The following is a 13,644-nucleotide window of genomic DNA, read 5'->3' on the forward strand; positions in this document are numbered from 1 at the left end:
TGGGATGATTTACCTAAATAATTATTAAGAAATGTATCAAGTAGATCTTGAAAATAAACAGTACGAGTCGACGAAACTACGCTTCAAAATTCGATCATCACGGCTCGGCAAAGTCGACTGTAGATCGCCATTGTTAGATTGAGTTGGGAATCCCCCTTTCCTCCCGTAATTAAAAAAAAAAAAAAAAAAAATCGTGGCGAGATTGCGTCCGTATAATAAAGAGATCCAGATAAAGGGAGGCCGGATAAGAGAGGTTCAACTGTATATGTAAAATTGCATCGTATGCACATTGTAGCAATCTTATAACCTCACCATTCATGTAAAGTCACATTAATTACATACAGGCATGTGTACATACAATGACAAGCTTTACATACATCTGCGACACGAACGCTAAAGACGACCAGCCTCCTGGGTTGGTCAGTGGAAACAGCTATCTTACACATGGACAGAACACCATTTTTAGCCTAATTAGGGTCGTCTTAGCATTCGCATTGCAGATCTAAAGCTCGCTGTTGTACAGTGATACACACTTTTGTTGAATATTTTAAGCAGCATACAATTGCATTTCATTTTGCTGTCACAGGAATCTGCTCCCAGACCACAGGCAAAACTGAGCAACTTCCCCTTTGGCATGTAACCTTTGCCTGTAATTGTAACTGTTTTTGTTTTTATTATAAATGAATGATTGGCTGACATCTGTTGCATAATATGTGACATTATTTTCAATTCGCAGATGGTATCAGGGATGTCTGGATCGGCACACAGCGGAGATGCGTCTCCACGAGGCAGAGAAGCCTGGGAGCTACCTCGTCAGAGAGAGCGAACGCAAGCCTGGCTCCTACGTCCTTTCTTACCTAGGGCAGAAGGGCATCAATCATTTCAGGTACTGTATGATCATGTGACCTGTAATGTCCAATCAGAGTCCTCCTCGTCCATCTCAAAAAAAGAAACAAAATAAAGAGGATTTAAGCAGATGAAAGTGATTGAGCAAGGATCAACATATAAAATGAAGTTGTAACAGTTTTTTTTTTTCCCAAACACTGGGATCTTATAGAAAGAGAGAGAGAGAGAGGAGGGGGGGGGGGGGGCATATACATGTAGATTCACAGTTGTATGTCAAATGAAGTTATTGAAATAAAGATATACTGTTGCATTGTCTAGGAATATTCTCCTTGTTTGCACTTTTCAACACGAAGGTATTATATAAGGTTTGATTAAATTGAAAAGTTTTTTCCCCCTTTTGTGCTGGAAATGATCTGAATAGACAATAAGTAAATTTAAAGGGATGAGTTGTACTGTAGATAGAGCTAAGGTACACTAACGCCAGAGAAAATTTGTAAAACTTGTAGAGTCATCATTTCGAGTGTTCACACTTGAGAAATTCTTTGGTATGCGTAATGGTATATGAGGAGAAAGTACTATTCCCACTTGCGAAGGTTATTATTTTTTTTTTTTATAGAGAGATCTAAAAATAACTTCTTTGAGCTGGAAATGATGACTTGTATGGTGCAATGTATTGGTAGGTACAATACCACATTTTAATTCCACTTTTTCACAGTAAACATGACAAATATGATTATAAAAGGCCAACATACATTTAGCATCAACTTTTCACCATCTTATTTGTGACAATTTAACTTCCATATTGCAATACAGCAAGATCAGTTACAGTAGCACTGTCGTATAGCATTCAGCTTGGTTTGTTATAGATGTTTCATTTTTTATGCTCATCCTTATCAAAATGCTGATTTTGTGTTACATTGTCTGGAAGACATTATTGCTTCTAACCACAGTTCGGCACTTGGGATTCTGGAAATTATAACAGAGGGAACGTTTGCACCGTTACTGTGCATGTCATGTGGGAGAAAAACCCTTGACTTTGAGAGTTGAAGGAGCAGAGTTAATGGGGTTTTGGACTCAGATGTTCAAGGCTAAATCATTTTGCCATGTGAAAGTGAATGTGATATTATGACAGTTGTTTTTTTTTTCTCCACTCCCCTGCCCTTCCCTGCCCGTCTAACTTTGGGAGACGGGAGGAGACAAAAAGATACGGGAAAAGGAAAGTTTTGGTGAGTCATGCTCATTGTGTCTCGTTTCTTTCTTTCTGTTTTCGCAGAATCACGGCGGTTTGCGGTGATTTCTACGTTGGCGGGAGACAGTTCCAGACGCTGCAGGAATTGATCGGCTACTACACGCATATATCGAACATTCTGAAGAACGAGAGGTTACAGTACCCTGTGCCTCCACCAGAGGTACGTAAGCATTGCCAGACAGAAGGCTCACATTTTGCGAAGTATGAAACTGATTAATGACTCACATACATTGTGTAATGCATTCCTGCAATGTATGATTCATGAATGGAATGACCCCAAAAAAAAAATCAACAACAGCAAAGTCATGTTGGCAAGAAAGAAACAAATTTATTTTGAGATTTCGGTATGTGTTTAGTCAAGAAGTGTGCTCACAAAACTGAGAGTTTAGAGGTGCAATTATTTCCGGGACTAGGTACAGCTGTAATTGTATGTTTAATTTATGGGTCTGTCAAATATTGTCAGCCATCTTGTTTATCTATAGTATTTATCTGAAAAATTATCACTGTCTCACATGCCACATTGGAAGTCTTGGATAACCGCTGCAAAAATATTTTGGAGGTTCGCATGTTTATTGAAGAAATATTGTATAGTGGCATATTTTTGTCTTTTCTGTAAAAACACCATATTGTCCACCACCGCCATCCGGTGTAATTTTCACATTTTAGTTTTGTTAATTTCTGTCCAACAACGAAGGTGGGTGTGTGGGTGGTGGGGGGGGGGGGGGGGAGGAGCAATTTGAGACAAGAGATGAAGTTTTGCAAAACGAGATGTGGCATTAACGGCATGATTTGCCATTTCCAGATGAAACAAAAACCCAGCATTAGTGTTTAAAAATTGTTCTAAAATGTGTCTTAGGGATAGAAACAACCACTGTGAAAATTTGAATCAGTAGAATAGATGGTAAGTATTGTTAAATATACAAAATGTGAACAATAGTTATAATAAACAATTTTCCAGACTAAACCGTCTACAGTTACGGTTTGTTGAGAAAAATACTGACATCTCCTTATATTTTAGGCTTTATTGCAAAAATCTTATAGGGGAGGGTGTTTTGTGGTACAACAGACCTACACATACAAATGTACATGTATGCATGCAGGGCGATATCTTGAAAATTTTTCAAATCACTGCTCCCAAAGGTAAACTGGACCTTTAGGGTTACTGAGTATCTGGGCAAAATTTGCCATGTATGGCCCGAGAGATCTTCTTGAGTATGAGGAGATAATTAATCTGAGTGTGGCATCCTTCAAAACTCAAAATAGCCATCATGGTCATATGACAGTTACATCACCTTAATTTTGTATTTGGACATTTCCACACTAAAAGCGTACATTTTATGGATGTCTTTCCAATGTGCATTGCCTGCCAATACAATACCATCTTTAAGAACACTTAACGAGAGATAACTTTGCCCCAAAATTGCTTCAAAGAAGCAGTCTATTAGAATTTTTGCCAAAATGAAATATTTTTGGGTAAAATATATAATATGCAAAGCTGGACAGATATCTATTCATGTATATATAGGTCAAATGTGTATTGAAACTTTGTTGTTTTTCAACTGAATGGCCTAGTATTGATTAGAAAAGATAATAACAGCTCTAAAATTCTATTGAACATTATGTTTTATGGCTATTTGTAGTCTTGGTGTGTAATGTACATAACATGGACAGACAAATATGCAACAATTTTTCCCATGTGCACTAAGCACTGAATTACAAATTGCAAATTTACTATGAAAAACTGTTTAACAACTGGAATGAAAGAAGCATTACTTACATTGCCATTGCACCTGCAGCAAAATAATTTCTGAAACCCAATACAGTATTTAGTTTTAGAAACTTAAAATGTAATGGATTGCACTGATCTCCCCCCTTTTGAATGTTGTCTGTCATTAAAAACAATATGATGATCATATTTGTCATCAAAGTATGTTGATTTGAAATAGAGCACAAATTTGATTTTATATGTCATATTAGTAACATTACAACTGTACATCTAGGTATTTTGATGTACATTATGTAGATGTTACTATGGCAGTAATCATAGACAAGACATTGTGTGGCATAACTACTTTATACAATTACAATTACTGCTAAACACGATATTTTCGCAGCATGAAATTTTCGCGAATTGGAGCCGACGGCCTTCTCAGCGGCATGAAATTTTCGCGAGTTGCCTCTAACATTTAATGCATTTTTTATAGTGTAGACAAAAACTTTGGTGTGCATTTTAATTTCGCGAATCTTGGCTCGCGAAATTTGCGAAATTAAAATGCATGTGAACATTCCTCATAATACAGTATCTAGTACAGAGGTCCGTTAGATATAAAATATAATAATCTGCTAATATGAAGATGAGCAACCCAGAAGAACAGTTAAGGTGTTTTGATAAATGGAACCACAAATATTGCTACATCAATAGAGTCTGTCGTATCTGTGCTCAGTATACAGGAAGTACAGTCTAATGTGTAAGATGATACCATCGATACAAGAAACAATGCATTTCTTGTTAAAATTGATACTTCAAGGAGACCAAGAATAGATATATTCTGTACAAAAGTGTGGGTAGTGTCCCATGCACTGTTAAAGTGCTATATTTTGGAAGATAAATGTGATTCAATTCAATAGTTGTCCCCGCCGAACGAGTTCGAGCAGGGGACTATGAAACGGGCTCCGTACGTGTGTGTGTCTGTGCGTCCGTCCGTGCGTCCGTGTGTGCGTCCATGTGTGATTAAAATGTTCAATTTGCTACTTCTCTGTCATTTATGAGCCAATTTTGATTCTGTTTGCTTTATATGATAAAACTACATGGGAGCTTTAAAACATCTACACAGAATTTCAGTTGTAACCTTTGACCTTGACCATTGACCTATATTGTACATTTTGCTACAAAATGCTACTCCTTCGCCATTTCTAACCCGATTTTGATTCCGTTTGCTTTATGTGATGGCACTAGGTGAGGGCTTCAAAACTTCTACACAGAATTTTGACCTTTGACTTCTTTGACCTTTGACCTTGATTTTTGACCTATATTGTACATTTTGCTGCAAAATGCTACTCCTTCGCCATTTCTAACCCGATTTCGATTCTGTTTGCTTTATATGATGGCACTACTTGAGGGCTTCAAAACTTGTACACAGAATTTTGACCTCTGACTTCTTTGACCTTTGACCTTGATTTTTGACCTATATGGTGCATTTTGCTACAAAATGCTACTCCTTCGCCATTTCTAACCCGATTTCGATTCCGTTTGCTTTATGTGATAGCACTAGGTGAGGGCTTCAAAACTTCTACACAGAATTTTGACCTTTGTCTTCTTTGACCTTTGACCTTGATTTTTGACCTATATTGTACATTGGCTACAAAATGCTACTCCTTCGCCATTTCTAACCCAATTTTGATTCCATTTGCTTTATGTGATGGCGCTAGGTGAGGGCTTCAAAACTTCTACACAGAATTTTGACCTTTGACTTCTTTGACCTTTGACCTTGATTTTTTACCTATATTGCACATTTTGTTACAAAATGCTACTTCCGGCGGGGACATATATTACGCACCGCGTAATTTCTACTTTTCCTTGTTAATATTTAAGACATGCTCCAATGTAGAACTTTGTAAAGTTTCAGCCAAATTCAATCATGCATTTAAAAGTCAATGATAACCCCCACCCCCTCCCCCCCCCCCCAAAAAAAAAAATATTACATGTTACTTGTACTTTAATATAAAAAAGTAACACATACGACATGTGAAACATCCCTCATTTGCATGGTTTATTAGTTAGGGAAATAAAATTTGTCATGTAAATATTAAATTGTCCCCTTCACGTCATATCCCCACATTAGCTTGAAAACAAATTGATTGAGTAGATCAAAATCTTATCTATTTTTATGCTCGCCATGAAACATGATTTGTGCAAATTTATTTATTTTTTATTTTACATGAGGTACAGATCAGGAATGTATGTCATTATTGTATGAAATTTCAGTATGTTGCCAATAAATTGGTGTGTATGTGTAGTTCAACTCATTTGCACAAAGTTGAGAAATCAACTTCCTCCTTAAAGGGAGGTAAAAATAGCTTGGGCCTGCCCATTTTATTAGAAATTTTTATGCATAAACAGAAACCTAACTAAGTTAATGATTTATCAGAATCTATCGCTGAAATATTGATTCAGATTATGTATCTACTGGGAGGCATCATCTGATATTATAGTTTTTTGCTACATTTTTGTATTCATAAAAAAATGAACAAAACATTTAGGACATGACATTGATTGTGTGCACTTGTTGCACTCAAATGCCGTGAAGTTAAAACAGAAACAAAATAAAACAAAACTGTACAATATATATATATATGAAGATCATAGCACATTCTAGGAAAAGGCATGTACCAGTATGTGTCAACATGTCTGTAATTACCATGCTTGGATCACATGAAGTTTCTTTGTTATCAAGGCTTGTGGTTGCTGAAAGTGCTTTACTCATGGTAAATAATTCAGAAAGTGAAGTCACTAGTACTTGGACTGTGCGGAAGCACAGTTGGCTTTGATTTAAGAGGCATTTCTTAATAGGGGTAATCCATCCACTGTCATCATTCCTTCACAATTTTTGTGTCACAATTTGACTTTTATTTGTATGTTTTCTTGATTGAAGGGGAAAAAATGAAAAAATTAGATGAACAGACAACAACAACAACTACAAAAAACCCCACTATTGATCAGATGTTGGGGATCTTAGGGCTAGTTTTGCAAAGATCTTTGAAGTTAAAGTACATGTATTAAGTTTCTATGATTGTGGTTGCCTAGGCAACGAGTTTGACTGATGATAGTTTACTGGCTGTCGTTAGGGTGTCTGCAATTCTGCTTACTTGCTGTCGGTTACAGTTCACTCTTCTGAAGACTCATTAATCTGAAAATGAAATAAGGTTTGTTATTCTGAAGGTTTGTGAATGAGAAAAGGAGATGAAGTTTGTATTTCCAAAGGTTTGATAGTAATCACCTTCTTTTCATTTTCTGATTAAAGGGATAGTACAGTTTTGGTGGAGATGAGAATTTGGTTTTTAACTTTTTGCGAGATAACAAGAAAACACTTATAATATAGTACAGAACATACCATTTTAAGAGGAATTCAAAGTTTATTTGACGAAGATCGGGTTTGGAATGACTGAAACATCAAAAAACAAAGTAAAACAAAGCGATCATAATAAAGTGTGGGTCCCACACTTTATTAGAATCGCTCTTTGTTTGATATCTCAGCCATTTCAAAACCAATTTTCATCAAATAACCGTTGAATTCCTCATAGAATTACATGCTCTTTCACATTTTATAAGAGGTTTCTCATTATCTCACCAAAAAATGATAGAAACTTGAAATTAGGTCTCAACCATAACTGTACAATCCCTTTAACAAAACTTAAGAATTTTATTGTCAATTCCAGCGTAACGGACATGACATTCAGACCACTTTTTTGTGATTCAAACCATCACACAGTGAAATTGGTAGTCTCCAAAAGATTCTAATTGAGTTTATCAGACACATTTAAGTATATGTAATGTACACAGAAAATTTCATGGAAATTTATCAAGTGGTTGTTGAGAAATTGCATTTTTAGCGAGCGTAACGGACATGACACTAAATGGACAAGGCATTTTGATCTACTTACCATTATGAAAATTCCTGTGAATTTTTGGATAAGATGCACCTGGTTTTGGTCTTGATTAAACCTTTAGGTCATGCTTTACTCATAAAGTCCTAATTTAGAGTAGTTTTACTGTTCATTCTTTTTTAATAGTTTAAAATATTGCGTAACAGACATGACACTTCGAGTGTAACGGACATGACAGTTTTGTCCACTTTTTGTAAGCTAAGATAATTTTTTTATTACAAGGGATAGCAGATATTCAATTGTTGGCATAGTAAGGTTAGAACATAGGGACACACATCATAACTGCAATCATGTAATATTTCTTATATTTTTATCATTTTAGGGGGGTTAGTCTTTGTATATATTTACAAAACAAAGAAATATAAAACAAATTCGCTCCTGCACCAGCTAGCTACAATTAGTGACAAATTTCCAGTTACTACCACCCACCATAGCAAAATAGGACATATTAGGGCAAGTCCAAGATAACACGCGCGTTACGTATGGGACATTCAGAGACTTTTATGACCTGAAAAATAGTGTTAATGGCTTTTGATCATATTAAACTTTATCATGGTGATTGATATCTAGGAGAAGTATAATCATGCAAAAAATGGAGAAAAATGACCTTCACAGTTATATTCTAGAAGAGAAAATAAGTGCCGTTACGTATGGGACCAGAAAAATTTTGTTTTTTTGAACATTTTTTTCAACCTCAAAACTCTCTGAAAGTATTTCATTCTACAACTTGTAACTCACTGTGATGAAAGTCACAACACTCAAGATTATCACAGGTAAGTTTCTTGTCATTAGGTAAAAAGCTCTAATTACAGGTTCTGATTAAAGACAGACATGACGTGTTACGTATGGGACAGTTACGTATGGGACAGTTTGTCCCCCATTCATTTAGTGTGTGAAGAACCATGTTAATGGGTATTTTGCATAATTATTGAAGTAAAATCAGTTGAAACTACTCAAATACTGATCCAGATTGTCAAGGAAACAATATTCCCCAAATATTCACCATCCTAATCATATTCAATCATATTTTTATATTTTTATGACCAACCTGAGTATGCATGCCCTTTGTCCCCCATTCGTTTAGTGTGTGGAGAGACATGTTTATGGGTATTTTGCAAAATAATTTAGCAAAATGCCCATGTAAAAATTTTTTGCATAATTATTGAAATGGAATCAGCTGAAACTACTCAAATACTGATTCAGATTGACAAGGGAACAATATTCCCCAAATATTTACCATCATAATCATATTTAATCATATTCTATATTTTTATGACCAACCGGAGTATGTACACGTGTATGCCCTATTTCTATCAGGATAGTTACTACTGAAAAATTGAATAGTTTAAAGTGTTTACTTCCATTGATGATGGGCAGTTTGCCATTTTGTTTCAATAAAAAACAACTTGACACAAGAAATATTAATTTGTGGGTAATTCCGTGAAGTTGGGGCACAAAGTGTTACATTTCAACATAACTCAATACTAATTATGCTATACATATATTGTTTATAGGCTTTACATTTGTATTGAGACCATACATTTTCCTGGAAATTTTGTGCCATTCAGACTCAATTTTGATGAAGTTATCTTCAAAAAATGTAACGGTGTCCTGTAGCATCGTGACGTGTCCATGTAGCATCGTGATAGTTAAAATCTGGTCCTAAAAGACAAATTAATGCAATTAGCTTGACCAAAATTTGATATAATATGCATAATTACTAGATTAGTATAGATAGCTAAATATCTTAACTTTCCTTTCCACAGTTTTACTTTTACAAGAAAATTACACTAATGTGTCACTATGCTACGCGGTGTCCACCAAATGTAACAAAAAAGGACACCGCGTAGCATCGTGATACATTTTGTAATTTTCTTTTAAAATTAAGACTGTGTACAGGAAATTTGAAATATTTAGCTATCTGACTAATCTAGTAAATATGCATATTGCATCAAATTTTGGTCAAGCTAATTGCCATTATTTGTCTCTTAGAACCAAATTTTAAAATATCACGATGCTACATGGACACGTCCCGATGCTACAGGACACCGTTACATATTGTTTAATAACTTCATCAAAATTGAGTCTGAATGGCACAAAATTTCCAGGAAAATGTGTGGCCTCAATGCAAATGTAAAGCCTACAAACAATAAATGTATAGCATCATTAATATTGAGTTATGCTGAAATGTATTTTTCAAATATCACGATGCTACATGGACACTGCCCCAACTTCATGGAATTACCCTTGTATAAATAAGCAATACCTGCTGCGTGGAACCTCAGTGATCGAGTAGTGCATGATGTCTGTCTAGCAGTCAGGTCATTGATTCGAGTCACACCTCAGTATGTATACCCATGAATTTTGTCGTGGCTATTATTGAAACCTGAATAAGGACAATTTTTTGTATCACTTGCAATAAAAAAAAAATCGTTTTACTTTATATTTTTTTAAATATTTATATCACAACCATTTCAAATTGGATCTCCGTCACTAAACTTTGAATTCCTCTTGTCTTAGGATTGTATGCTCTTTAGTAATTCATATAATTGGTTTCCAATCATCTCATTAAATGTTGAAAACTGAATCCCTGTTTCTACAAAAAACTATACCATCCCTTTAATGCTGATTTTTCATTGTGTATTTTGCCATTTTCCACTCCCCTTTCTGAAAATTGTTCAGTCAAGTACATGTATTGTTTAAAGTGTCTATAACTCAAAAAGTAGTTACAATGTTGGGATGCTTTCTTCAGGATGATTGACCATTTGTGTACTGAGAGACCTTCCCAGCTAGCTACATGCATTCACATGCATTATGTATGAGGATGTCCCATACGTAACGCATTTGTCCCATACGTAACATTATTTAAATGCCTCATAAAAAATATTCCTTTTGCTGTTTTTTCTTTTTTCTGTGGTATTTAATTTCTCTAAACAATAAATTAGAACTTTCCAAAAGGGCATTAATATAACCTTAGCAATTTCAGAAAAAACCTAAAAAAATGACCTCAATTTGTTACGTATGGGACATCTCATGATAGGACACGAGCTAATTTGCATAATCATTTGCATAATCCCTAAATTTTCATACAAAGTTAAACTATTTGATGAACTTCTTATGTCCACATATTAATCAAATATCATTTGCTTTCCTTTGAATTAATATGAATTTTTATAAATGTCCCATACGTAACGCTGTGTTTCACAATTATGCAAACGAAGCCCTTGAAATTTGCATAAATTTACGTAATATGATTTTTTCCTCCATGGAAATCAAAACTTCAACTCATAAGCTTCAAAATGATACCAAACATGTCAATATTGAGCAAAGATGAATTTTTGCCTTCTGAGGGGACCTTATCTTGGACTTGCCCATTACTATCTTATACTATGGTTATTTTTTTCTTAGTGGCCTGATATTTGATACTTAGTATTATACACTAGCGTAACGGACATGACACCCTTGTAAGGTGAACCATATTTTCACTTCTTTGTTTCAAAATAAAAAGATTAAAATAACTGCACACTGCTAACTACATTATGTTGTTGAACAAAACATTAAAAAAGTCCTTTTATTGCAGGTTTCAATGATCTAACAGCTACTCTAAAGCACATGGAGTACAATGCCCAGAGTACCACAATGGCATACATGTACAACACAGAAGACCATGTCTCCATATCCGCGGATAGGCAAAGAAAACATAACGAACCAGATCTGTATGAAATAAAAAGTTTGAATACAACATCATTAAAATGCACTCAGGATTGCATCAACTTTTATGCAATGAAACAGGACCACAAAACTGTTTGGTACCATTATCAAAATAGTGTGATCATCTGAAAGAAATAAGGTATGTAAATTTCATTTCTGCAAAGTTCTTTCATTTGGCATTAATGTCATCCTTGGAGTAGAATCATCCTCTGTTATCCAATCTTGGATAGACTATTGTAAAAACTTCCACAGCTACTGGTACTGTAATTGTCAACAAATACTTTCTTTTCTTGGCTAGAAGTGAATGATCAAGCCCCCTTTTTTTCTGAGAATTTTCACAACATATAATCCATTTCCGTGTAGAGTGGTCACCTGGGCAACAAAGTATTTCTTGTTTTCTTCACGGCAAATTCAGCTCGTTCAAATTGTATAATCAACTTATTGCTTGCTTAGGCACTTCTGAAGGCTTGCCAGAGTGGTGTACTGGTTACATTATTCTCACCAGCTTGTGAGTAGGACTTTTTGAAATACTGGATGCTTTCCGTACCAACTGGTTGTAAATTATTATACAGTGTACCTTTCAGTGGATAAACATCTTCTCATAGCATCTCAAAATTGTGCTTTTTGTACAATGCTGTGTGCTGTCATATACAATACCGGTATATCCCTTGGCATAGAGGTACATCTAGTTTAGTTGTATTGATGAAATGGATAGGCAGCATTCAGACCGACTTTCTCTGACGATAGAGCTACATGTACTGTCAACACGTAAAGCAAACAATTCCATTCTCAGCCCTCTTGGCAAGTGATATCTCATTAACATGCCACTGAAGGTGTGGATTTATAGAGTCATAGAGATGAGAGAGGTATGTATGGATGCAGCACAAACTTTTTTTTTTCTTTTAAATTATGAGGCAACACCATCATTGAAGACATTGATGCTGGATTCTTTGTTGTTGTATCATCAGTGATCATGTTCATTGGATGCACGAGGATCCATTTGTGCAGGAGTTCTTGGCTGTTGTGTTGACTCCATGGCGGATATGTGTTAAATGTGGTCTACAATGTACTTATAATAATTATGTAGAAAGTGCTCATTTTAAGTATTGAAGGGAAGGCCAACAGTGAAAACTCCATTGTCTAAATACTCCTTGGAATGACAGCTGCTGTTTATCAGTCAGGATTACAAGAGGTGGGAATAGATCAAACCGGTGTAACAGGGTAGCAAGATCATCTGAAATCAACAGTCTTCCAGTGGCAGAAAGCAAAGTCTGCTTGTTTTTGTTTTATTGAGTGATGTGTAGACTTAATTATTTACTCAAGTATAGAAATGTCCTCCTATGCTCAAGCAATTAAAACTAATCACTACCCTGTTTCACTGGGCCACAGTGTTATTTCTGCCACTTGTCTAATATGAGGTGTCATGTCCGTTACGCAAAGTGTCATGTCCGTTACGCCATTTACAGGAAAACTAGAAGTGGTATACAAAAGTGGTTTTCACACATGCAAGGGGATTCAATCCTAACATAGAAAATGAATTTGCAGCAACTTTACACTAATTTCCTCTTGGCTATGAAAACTTAAAGTAAAAAACGTAACGGACATGATGCTTCAAATGTTATAGAAATCACACAACTTTGAGGATCAATGGGTCAAAAACTGATGAATGCTAAGGAAGTTGGTTGTGATTTTCCGTTGATATATACACTGGACTATAATTTAAAAGCTGAACAAGGCCTCTAGGACATATCTGGCCTTCTTTAGAGACAGGAACACTAAACTCTTTAAAAATAGCCAAATTTTTGCGTCATTGCAACACATCATACAGTATTTTCATCGACTCAGAAAAATACAAAATTTTGTAATGACAAAGATGTGACTAGTGAAAAATGAAAATATATGGTCAGTTTTACAGTAAAGGGTGTAACTTTGATGTGGCAAGGGTCAAAAATTAAAGTTATGTTTCCATTTTTATCTTTGCCTTTATTTTATATAGGAATGTCTATATTTTCAATATTTTGTCATTCCAGAGCTTAATTCTTAGGCTAAATATGAAAAATGAAGTGACTATTATGGAATTTTAGATAAATTTAGGTAAAAACAACAAGAATGTTTTGGTCACCCACAGCAACCAAATGAAGATAAATGGTGGAGGTAATGCAACTTTTCATTTG

At 35.2% G+C, this 13,644-nt stretch overlaps 1 protein-coding gene across 1 annotated transcript in view; it reads left to right on the forward strand.

Annotated features, from left to right (window-relative positions):
• Window positions 1-728: 728 nt before the first annotated feature.
• LOC139712786 (ras GTPase-activating protein 1-like) overlaps window positions 729-13,644 on the forward strand; it is a gene marked incomplete at its 5' end in the record, with an annotated part of 67,277 nt that continues 54,361 nt past the window's right edge. The window contains 2 exons of the mRNA XM_071624577.1: window positions 729-886; window positions 2,120-2,255. Of these exons, the coding sequence (XP_071480678.1) occupies window positions 729-886; window positions 2,120-2,255 (294 nt within the window). The remainder of the gene's footprint in view (window positions 887-2,119; window positions 2,256-13,644) is intronic.

The sequence above is a fragment of the Diadema antillarum genome, unplaced genomic scaffold (genome assembly GCF_040938485.1).
Source record: "Diadema antillarum isolate AM-2024a unplaced genomic scaffold, OU_Dant_1.0 seq00001857_RagTag, whole genome shotgun sequence".
NCBI classification, from domain to species: Eukaryota; Metazoa; Echinodermata; class Echinoidea; order Diadematoida; family Diadematidae; genus Diadema; species Diadema antillarum.